At 32.2% G+C, this 10916-nt stretch overlaps 3 protein-coding genes across 3 annotated transcripts; all 3 read left to right on the top strand.

Annotated features, from left to right (window-relative positions):
- Positions 1-2630: 2630 nt before the first annotated feature.
- On the top strand, positions 2631-5493 carry LOC134282832 (uncharacterized). The gene is made up of 5 exons (XM_062765219.1): positions 2631-2786; positions 3066-3248; positions 3544-3603; positions 3973-4034; positions 5424-5493. The coding sequence occupies exons 1-5, from the start codon at positions 2637-2639 to the stop codon at positions 5491-5493; spliced, it is 525 nt and encodes a 174-aa protein (XP_062621203.1). The 5' UTR covers positions 2631-2636.
- Positions 5469-7054, top strand: LOC134282830 (uncharacterized). The gene is made up of 4 exons (XM_062765217.1): positions 5469-5620; positions 6165-6254; positions 6407-6520; positions 6752-7054. Exons 2-4 carry the CDS (start codon positions 6201-6203, stop codon positions 7013-7015), a joined length of 432 nt encoding a protein of 143 aa, XP_062621201.1. The 5' UTR covers positions 5469-5620; positions 6165-6200; the 3' UTR covers positions 7016-7054.
- A 1902-nt stretch (positions 7055-8956) lies between these two features.
- Positions 8957-10501, top strand: LOC134282831 (uncharacterized). The gene is made up of 5 exons (XM_062765218.1): positions 8957-9116; positions 9227-9376; positions 9611-9814; positions 9934-10054; positions 10482-10501. Exons 1-5 carry the CDS (start codon positions 9033-9035, stop codon positions 10499-10501), a joined length of 579 nt encoding a protein of 192 aa, XP_062621202.1. The 5' UTR covers positions 8957-9032.
- Positions 10502-10916: the final 415 nt, after the last annotated feature.

Here is a 10916-nt window from a genome sequence, read left to right as displayed (position 1 = left end):
ATTGATGACAAATGATTGGTTGAAATTGACCCATACACTTGGCACCACCTGGGGGAAAATTAAAGCCCCTTCTGATAGCAGGAAATAATCATCCTTGGGCTAGTAATTTTGATCACTTTATAAATCATGGGTATTCTACCTGCCTGTTATATAAAAAATGCTTTTGGAACCACTTGGTGGCACCACCACCACTTATTATGATAGTAGTAATTTACAGTTTTATAGATTCATTAAGTTGTCCCAGAATAATTTTCGAAATATACTTCAACCTAGTTTATACTTGTGCCATATTTCTGTTTACAATCGTTATATATTAATCAAATTAAAGGTTAGCTTATTGGCCCTGTATTATCTTGAGGTCCCTGAAGGAGCTGAAAAGGGATTCTTTTTGAAGGCTTCCATTTCCTAGTGCTTGTTTGTTCAATTGGATAAAAATTATAAAGTAATTTATTTCTTATTTTTGGGTTTTTAAAAAAAAAAAAAATTGTTCAGGTGAGCCTTACTGCCTCTGAGTATCTGATTTATTATGTAATTAATTGTTGCTTTAAATTTTTTAATCATTAACCATTAATTATCTAAAATAACGTATTAAAAACAGTACTGTGTCTGAGTACTCTCAGTTCTTTGATGAATTTCCTTATTGGCTGCTAGCTTCTACGCCTTAGTGGCTGCTGTTATTGGCTGCTAGCTTCAGCCTGGTGGCTACTTTCTGGGGTTTACAATAGATATTTATAAAGACATTCGTATCAGCTAATGTGACCAATATTCTTTAAGACCTTCATATTAATATTGTTCATGAATGCAAATACCTGATTTTTTTTTTACGAAGGAGCGTACATGTATATTGATTTTGAATTTCTGGGGATTGCGTAATTCTAAAAAAAAAAATCAATTAAATTTCAAAGGTTAAATAAACAAAGGATGCTTGGTATCAAAATATTGTTTCAAATCAGTAGAATTGAATGCTGTTGAAACCGAGTAAATACATGTAAACAAGGAAGGCTTATATACCAACTTTGTTCATCTGTACTTTAATTTCAAACACGACAGGATTTGTAATTAATTAAATTAATAATTTCTATATACTTTGGAAACTAACATCAAATATTTTAATATTTTCCTCGAGCTTTTTCTGCAGTTTCCTTGAAATGTTATGTGGGTCCGAGGTGTAATTTGAGCTTTACAGCGATTCTCTACTTTGTGTGAGGGGGGGGGGGGGCTTTCTACCCTTGGGTTAAGGTCAAAGGTTAAGGTCGATTTCAAGTTCATAGGTCAAGGTCATTTTGGTAAATAGCTAATATTAACATTTTATTCAGATTACTAGTGACCTTGACCTAAGTATCAAGGTCAAGGGTAAAAAGATCTGCTTCAGTATGTTACATGTTTTTACATTTATAAATTTTAATTCTGCATGAACATCAAAAGACTTAAGTATACTGTCGTTTAACGCATTGTGTGTGGGGATGTGCATGACGTCCTTGCATTTACTATTGATGGTAGAATAATGTAGGCATTCATTATATCTATTCATATTCGAAATTTCACCCTTTATTATTGAGAACTAAAAAATTATAGGCATTTAAAATTTTTGCCAATCAGATTGCAGCTAACGTGCATGTGCTTGCGTTCATGATTATTCTTATATATCATGCTGTAGATCTTCATAATGTATCACTATTTTCAAAATTTTAAAGGATTTTGTCAGAAAACAAAAAAGATATAAAGACTTTTGTTTCAAACCCAAATGGAACGAAGCGCACGTTCATGCGCGTGAGATCTTGCTGTTTTGACCATGTCATCATGTCTATACTACTATTATATCCTTATATTATGAGTTTCAAAGCATTTCATCAAAAATTTAAAAGGTTACGGCTATATCTATCTTTTTTATTTCACGGTTACACGTGCGCGCACATGCACGCACGTGCGCGCAAAATGACCTTCGTTCCGCACATCTACAAACATACCTAGTGACCCTAAAAAGGTTTCACCTAGATCGGATGAGTAGTTTACGAGAACACTCGCGGACAAAAAAAATACCGGAGAAGAAAATTCAGAAAAAAAGTAAAAAAAAAGTTCCCAAACTTGTTTGGGGAACATAATAATAATAAGAAACAGAGTAAAAAAAAAGTTTCCCCCAAATTCGTTTGGGGGAAAATAAAAAATGCAAGCAAAATAAAAAAAAATTACCTTTTCCTAAGTTGTCAAAATGTGCATGGTAATAAATTTAATGCTTTACTTTTTATCACTGCCTTATAAAGGCCAACTATCTACTTTCGGTTTGGTTTTATTTACAAATGGCGTTCGGGCTGGGGGTCCAGAGACGTACGTAGTAGACTATTATATGTCTCTGACAAACCTAACGTATATGTACCTTCTCGGGAGAGCATTGTAACTTTATAGAATACACAGTTTTAAATGGTAATGTAAATTAGATGTATTTTTATTAATTCGATTCATATTTATAATCTATTTTAAAGTTGGTGTAAGACACATTTATAAGCAAGCTGCATGTATAATAATGAAATTTAAAACACATAAATACACTTGTAAAAAAGTGTATCAAATGTGTCCGTAAAAATTGTACTTATTGATAAATAAACGTGTATAGACACTTCTATTTGATTCAGGTTAACATGTCAATGAAAGGTAGAACGATAAAAGCCATCTTGAATGAAGCGAAAAAAGGGACCAGTGCTGATTCATCTCGAATAGGAAGAGCTGAAGCCATATTAACCCAGCTTAAGAAGGACGCTGACTGGCTGCAGGCAAACAATTCACCTCTTGTAAGTACTATTCAAGTCAGAGAATAAGATAGTGCACTTTTTCATAAATTTGATTTTTTTTTTATTTTGTCCTTCAGAAAATACCCAAATGAATACATATGATTTCAACATTATACACATCTATAACAGAGAACAAAAATGTATTCTTTCTTTATTGTTTTTTTTACAGGACATATTGTTATATATTTCATGAATAAGAGCAACTGCTAAGTTTTAAGAGTTTTCACTACATACCGCTGATGTAGTTTTAAAAATTGTTTTGAATATATATTTCAACAGTACACAAAAATCAAGAGTGATATAGATAGAAAGACTTCATATTCAAGGCCAGAGGTAACCAAAGACTCAGATGATCTGTGCAGATTTTTGGCAACTCAAAAAAGTGCAGACAGTAACGTATGGAAAAATTATGTCTTCTTATTGGAATGTCGAAATCATAAAAGAGAATCGTCTGCTACCAAGGTAAGGTTATTTTGTCCAAAGGTGTTAATTGAATTGAAATTTTTAAATTTCTTTTGCTTTTATATATTATTAATCATTGAATTGTTTATTATTTCATGGAGCATTTCTTTACCCCTGCACTGTTTCTTTGAAAAATATTATGTTTTTGGATTCAGTAAAGGTATAAAGTATGATAATTCAAAATTTATACATTAGAACCAAGATGACCATTGATAGAGAAAAAGCATGAATTACTTAATTTCCTCATATAATAACTAAAAATCTATCATTAAAAGCAAATATTGTAAATATATAGAATAACAAAACTGTTATGAAGTCTGGAAATCAAAGAAAACCATCAACAAACGCTGGTAAGGTATGTATTTTTTTCTTTTGAAATATATTACCTTGATATTTTATGTCTTGTTTTCAACTGCATGAAATTGAGTTCCATTTATTCCCTGGCAAATTAAAAATTCTTTCGTGAATTTTTTTCAAGGTCTCTCTGTGTGTCTAAGGGTGTGTGGGTGTGGGTGGGTTTTTTTTTTTGGGGGGGGGGGTTGTTTTTTTATTTTTTTTAGTTTGCTTTCTTCCAAATTAGTATTCTTTACAGGATTTAATTAAGATTGAACAATACTTTTTTTCTTTGCATTTTACATTTAATTTATTTAATAATTGCAATCTTCTGCTACAATCGCTACACTGTACATGTGCATTGAAAAAAAACGAAATCAATCATTTACAGCTATCAACGACAAGCCCATCCAAGGACAATCAAGAATATCCAGTTTCCAATCACCAAATACGGTATATAAAATTAAAAATGGAACACATTGTGACTGGTTATCTGCAAACCTATTTTGATTAAAAATAGATTTGACTCCACATACAAGTACCCACATACAAGTACTCAGAATGTGGTGTAAAGATCCGTCGAGTTTTTCATTAATAATTTCTATATAATGTATAGACACTATATCTTCCAAAAATATGTTACGGTTTTTGTAGTATAGTGGTAGTGCATTTGCTTCGTAATCAAAACGCCTGGTTCAATTCCAGGTACGTCAAACGTATGACGTAAGCATAGGTACTTAAACTGTTCCTTCCCAAGCACCCGCCATAGATGTAAAAGTCAATAGCCTTTGGTTATGAGATTGAAATGGTACATGTTGTTTTACGTACCATTCGAGAAAATTTCACTCACATAGAGACGTCACCATATACCGATAAAGGGCTTCAAATTTTGACCCTTACTCGGCACTCTACTGCCATGAAGACTGTGAGTGATCTTTATCATGCCAACACCCACCCTGACAACAGTCACGGTAAGTCAGTTCGTAAAAACCCTCGCTCCGTATTCGGAATGTTTTGATATGGAATCTCGGCTGTGAATGACCAATGACGATAAATAATGAGTTGCAACTGTTCCTTCGCCATGTGCTCGGCATGTTGAAGTGATAGTTGCTGGTTCTTCGGATTAGACCTTAAAAACGAGTCCCATGTCACGGTAGACGTTGGCACGATAAAGATCTCTCACTGCTCAATGGCCGTGTACATGTAAGTGCTAAGTAGAGGTCAAAACTTGGAATCCCTTCACCGGTATTTGGTGATGTCTGTATGTGAATTAAATATTCTCGAATGAGGCGTAAAACAACATACAATCTCAATTTCATAACTTTTACATCTTTGGGTGCTTGGGAAGAAACATTCAATACCTAGCTTACGTCTTATGTTTGACCGGTGCAGTTAACTAGAATCGAACCCAGGCATCTTGATCACGAAACGAACGCCTACCACTACCTACCGTAACATTTTTGGAAGACATTTATTACAATTAAATTTGTTGAGAATTTCATTTAGAGACAAAGCCCTAGCCAAAGTTATGCTTATAATAAGGGATCAAGACAAAATGTTAGGAGTCAGACAATCGAGAATAGTGAGGTACAACAAAAAAACCACCGTCCACCAATGAGATCCTAAACAACAAATTAATGGAAGAAAATGAAAAGCTAAAGGAATCTGTAAACCAACAAAAGCAACAAATTGAGGAACTGACAACAAGGTATTAAACATCCTTCAAAGATTTAGGGAAAAGTTAAAAGGACATATTATTTCTTATGATTTTTAAACTTATATTGTATTTGGTTGTTAAGATACTCTTTTATTTGGCTTTTAAATGGCATTATTTTTCTGCAGATTGAGCAGATATGCCAGTCAGCAATTAACGCAAGGAAACCCAAATATAGCTGACCTAGTGATAAAATAGGCCAACTAAAATTGGAGAAAAGTTTGCCTTAGTGTATGATGACCAATGGTCAGAAGCCTTTGAAGCATTAAAAGTAGGAGGAAAGACAGAAGAGACTGTAGTCACAGAGCTAGCTAATTTAGTCCGGGTACATTATTTTTCTAATACTTATTTGCTCGCAGCAGTGCTAAAATGAGAAGCACACGATGATTAGAAAATGAAAGTTACAAGAAATATTCAATTCTTTGTTGTGATTTTTGTTGAGAGATTCAAGGACTCGGGGATCATTATGGCCATTGTTCACTTATTGTCTTTGTAGGAAGAAATTTATTTTCACAAGAACTATAAGACTATATATCTCTTACAACCAAATAGTCACATATCTAAAAGTTCGAATAAAATAATTTTTAATGGTCTAGAAAGAATCTAGTGGAACGTGATGCTTTTAAATGTAACATCCATTCTAAACATAATTTCTAGTTCCGGTATTATTCTGGGTACTGGATAATCTCTTTTTTGGACATGCATTTGCTTACGCGGATAGGCAAAATAATAACCACTTCTCTCAAGAAAAGAGGTGTTGGATACCACAGGTGACACACACACTTACTTATTATTTTTGCATTTTGTTTTTTTGGAACAATTTTGAACTGGATGTGGAATACAGAATAAAATACTTCTTAATATTGTAGGAATGCTACAAATTTTCTGATGAGACTAAAGATAAAATGAGAAACGAGTTGATGAAAAGAACAGCCGAGGTGATCAGAAACCCGTTGCAAGTAGGTCCTATGTATAGCTTTTAAAGTAACTTAAATTAATTAAAAAAAATTATTAAAAGTACATGTATATGTATAATACAGATAAATATCTTTTTTTGCTAAACTAAAGTTGCTCTACGGTATGAAAATTTTGGGTTTTTAAACCCTTTCAGTCATCACTGTCGATTACAGAAGAACCGAAAGATGTCCAATTAACAGGGTCAAATGCTATTTTTAATGACCTTTTGAAAAAAAATGGAGAACAGTCAGTCAAATGCCTTAAAATGGTAAATATACTGGATACATTGTATACATGCATGCGTGTCTTTTAGTAGATAAAACAATTTTGTTTACAAATAATAGAACTCAGTAAAACAGATAACATAAGCAATTATATTTTTAACATATATTTTTTACAAACTTTCCCTATATTTTCTTTTTTCCCACCAATTCCAAGCGTTTTTGATAAAATGAACAAATTAAGGCTTACAAAGCTCGACTTTTACTTACTTATCTAGGCGTTCAGAAAACAAAAGGAGAGCTACACACGTGATAAAAGACTTACTGATTATCTGGACATTCTGGTAGAACTCACGTGGAACATGGTCCTACAGGATCCGCCGATGGCCCTAAATTTTGCAAAAAACGGAGACAAGATCGACGAGAAATCATTCAAACACTATAGCAAGAAAGGCAATGTTGTGCTCCTTTGTGTATGGCCGGCTTTACATCTGTATAATGGTGGACCAATTGTGTCAAAAGGCTTTACTCTTCCTCAGTAATAGGCTACCAGTAATACAATGTGTACAAATTTTGTGAAGTACATGTAAAAACTGGACCATATTTCCCCTCCTTTCATACTGATATGAATTCAATTCGTTTTGGCTTTTTGATGCCAGAGAAAAATCATATTTTCTGATTGTTTTTTTTGTTGTTGTTGTCATTATAAGTACTTTAAAAGCAAATAATAATATGTGCGACAAGTATTTAACATTTTTAAGTACAAATATCTGAAAATCAACAAGGATATTGATTATTTTTTTTTATATTTTCATATTATTTTATTTGCAAGTCAAATATTTCAAGGAGATATTTCCGTCCGAGTGATTCATCTCTTGACTCCAGAATGTGTTCAATCCAACAGAATTTGAATTGTACTCAGTGTGATTTTTTAAAGTGCAAGAATAGTTTAAACTTTACATATTAAGTTTTCGTCAGTAAATATATTATTGTTCGTTGTATCGTGTTTGTTTTAACCACTCCTTTATTATAAATAAATTAATTTTACTCATTGTTCTTGTAATTACAATGTTTTAGAATCTATGAAAGTTATATTTAATTCTTTAAGATGTAGAAAAAAATAAAGTGTGTAATACTAAAGGGCAATTTCACTGGTTATACTAGTATCTTTATATATGTAATCTTTTTAAATACAAAAATGCTCATTTATAAGTTTTTTTAATACAAAAATGCAAATTTAAATTTGATTAATATTTTGATTCGACGTCTGCCTGTCTTTGAACAGATTTGTTATTAGTTTCCCCCCTTATTTTCCTCAAATGGTGTGGCAAAGTCACCCAATACGGCGTATATTTTCCTGAAGCAATCTGATCTATTTTCAAATTTTCTAGGGATATCAGAAAGCATTTTTCGTATTGATTGAAAAAGACAAAATGGATAGTCTGTAAACGTGTACACTTGCTTATTTGAAAACCATTTAAAGTTTTTGGACTGGTTGTGAATATTGAAATGAAAAGAAGCTTCGTTATTTGTTTGTTAATGTGATTTTAATTTTTTTTTAAACTTCTCCTTTAAGTGGCATATAACTCAGTGAGGATTATTCTGTACAAAATGAAGTGACACTTTACTGTAAACCAGTTGATAAATCTATTTTGAACTCATTATAATCAAAAAAAAAATGTCTGTTCAGTAACAATTTAAACGCCATTGTGATATCAACTTGTGTACTTTACTTTATCCTTAATGTTATCTCTAGAGATGACGCGCAAATACAATATAATATGAAAGTACGATAATAATTTAACATGGCGGATAGAAACAGGTAAGTATATATATATGGGTGAGATTGTTTTTTTGTTTATTTTAAATCACATAATACCTATTATGAATATGCATCCATTTAAATCATATAATACTTAGTTTGCGTAAAAGATTAATTTCTAAAACATTTATCAAATAATTGTAATCAAGTGGTATCAAGAAACAGTATAACGAATAATCGACTCGAGATTTTTGATCATGGGTACAACATTAAATTTTATAATCCTTTATTATAATTTTCTCAATATTATTTGGTATACTAGTATTGAAAAAATCGACTCGATTTTTTTTTATTTCTTGATGAAAGTGGTCTGTCCAGACAATTGCTGAGGTTTTCAAGAGATTTGGGAAACATATCGACGCGGAGCACCATAACAAAGCGTATAAAAAGTACAAAATACTTTATGATCATGCGAATTACCTGGCAAGAGAGATTTTGAAACGGTAATTAAAGAAATTATATGATATTATAATATTATAATATATGGTATGAAATTATGATATTATTGCACTGTTTTTTATCATTTATTTTGAAAAAATAGTATTAAAGTGTATGTAGAGTAAATTTCATATAATGGTATATGCAATTTAGATTCTTGTTTAAAAATATTTTCATGACAGCATGAGTATCTCAAATCCTTTTACGAAGAAAATGACGAAAATTACCCAGCATGCCTCAGTGATGATCAAAAGCAAGCATGCCTTCCTTTATATGACTTCTTGTGTAGTGCAGGGACAATGTTCGATTTGACCAAAGTTTGGCCGACCTATGTTTTTCTAGTGGAAGTGTATAATAAACAAAAAAAATCTTCAAAAACATCGGTATGGCGAAAGGAAATCATAACATATTTCTGTTAATTTATTTTTTTTTCAATCTCCAATACGAGAAAAAAAGATTGATAACTTCATTTCTTTATTTTTTTTTCCTCAAGGATCCTCATATTAAACAAGCAGACAATTTTATTCCCCATGTTTTGCAAAATATGAAATCTTGTATGGATTCAGAAACATGGAAAGCTGCAGAAGCCGAGTACTTAGATCTCCTTCAGAGACAAGAACAAATGAGACGTGATCCAGATTTGGTAAGCCTAATCATGATATCATGTAATCAAGTTATGATAATTCTTAATAATTGAGGTCGATACAAAAGTTTTTTCTACTGTGTGCCACTCTTTCAGCAATTTACAACTGCATAATGACTTTAGACATGAATGTGACTGTTAACATTTATTAAGAACTTAATTGTCAATTTAGACATTTGAATCGGATAAACAAAAAAAAATGAAAAGAAATTGTTGTTTCAATACGTGTTTTAGGCAAGAGAGAAAGAGCTTTGGGTTTTAAATGGTGATGTAGCTGCTCAGAAATTTCTTGATAATATTGAATACATGGATAGGGCTCTGTATGTAACAATAAAGGAAGCAGTGCAGAGGAATTTACAGGGAAGTCAGGCTACCTGGTGCCAGTATGGGTCTCTTCTCCATTCATCGGAGCTCCTTAGCCGGAGTGAAGAACAAAAGGTAAGCATCTTAATGACATTGTTTCTATTCTCTGTTTATTAAGAGATTTATTTGCTTTGTTCTGAAGTCAGCGAGAGTGTGCATGGTTCAATGAAATCAAGTTATTTTTTCCGCTACAGAGCCGACGATATGAAAATGAAATGGATGAGTTACGCGAGAAATGTGAACAGCTGAGAATGCAAAATGAATTAAAATCAAAAGAAATCGAGGAGCTTTCAACGAGGTTATCTCAATTTATACGTATATATGTAGCTTTAAGATCATACAATAATAGTCAATATATAGATTCAGAATATAGACTGAAAAAAAATAATCATACATAGTATAAATCCCCGTATGTCCATTTAGGCTAAGCCAAGTTGCCATTAGAGAGTGGCAACAGGTAATCCCAATTATACTGACCTCAGTGATTCCAATCGCCCCACTAAAATTGGGGAAACATTTTTGCAGTCACACGACAACGAATCCACCCAGTTATTTGAAAGTTTACAGTCGGAGCTAGAAGATGAAAAGGAAAGAATAACAAAACTGTGTAACTGTATTCAAGTGGGTACCATTAGTCTGTCTCAGTTCTTATGTGTTTTTGCGTGTTTGTTTTTTGCAAGTTATTTTTCATGTAGCATATATTTTAGGATGTTGTTTATGAAGATAACTTTTCTTTTGCTAGATGGCATACCGCTTTTGTAAAGAGAAAAACGTAAAACAGCTTGAAGACTTACAAACATGGACAACAAAGATTATGTCATATTGCCAAGACCAGAGAGATGTATGTATTCAATGATTCAACAAAACATCTTAGAGTAAAAAGATTAAAGTCGTTTTTAAGAATTACAACATAATGTACCATTATAATGATATGTACGGTTTGAAGGAGACCAGCGAACACAGAGATGTCATTGAAATGAAGAAAGATGCTGTTTATCACTTGTTAGAACTAAGGAAGCAGTTTTGTTCAATGTCTCTTCCTAGTATTTACCAGGTAAATTCAATCGATTTTATACTGATAACTAGAGGCGGTGGAAGAGAACTTACAGCATACACTGTAACAAGACTGTTACCTCTCCATTTCTGTTTTGCAGATGTTTAAGGAATCCTATACATT

This window comes from Saccostrea cucullata, unplaced genomic scaffold, assembly GCF_032062105.1.
Source record: "Saccostrea cucullata isolate Sc308-1 unplaced genomic scaffold, CSIRO_AGI_Scuc_v1 ctg17522, whole genome shotgun sequence".
Taxonomy (NCBI): domain Eukaryota; kingdom Metazoa; phylum Mollusca; class Bivalvia; order Ostreida; family Ostreidae; genus Saccostrea; species Saccostrea cuccullata.
This window is presented reverse-complemented; position numbering and strand designations above follow the sequence as displayed.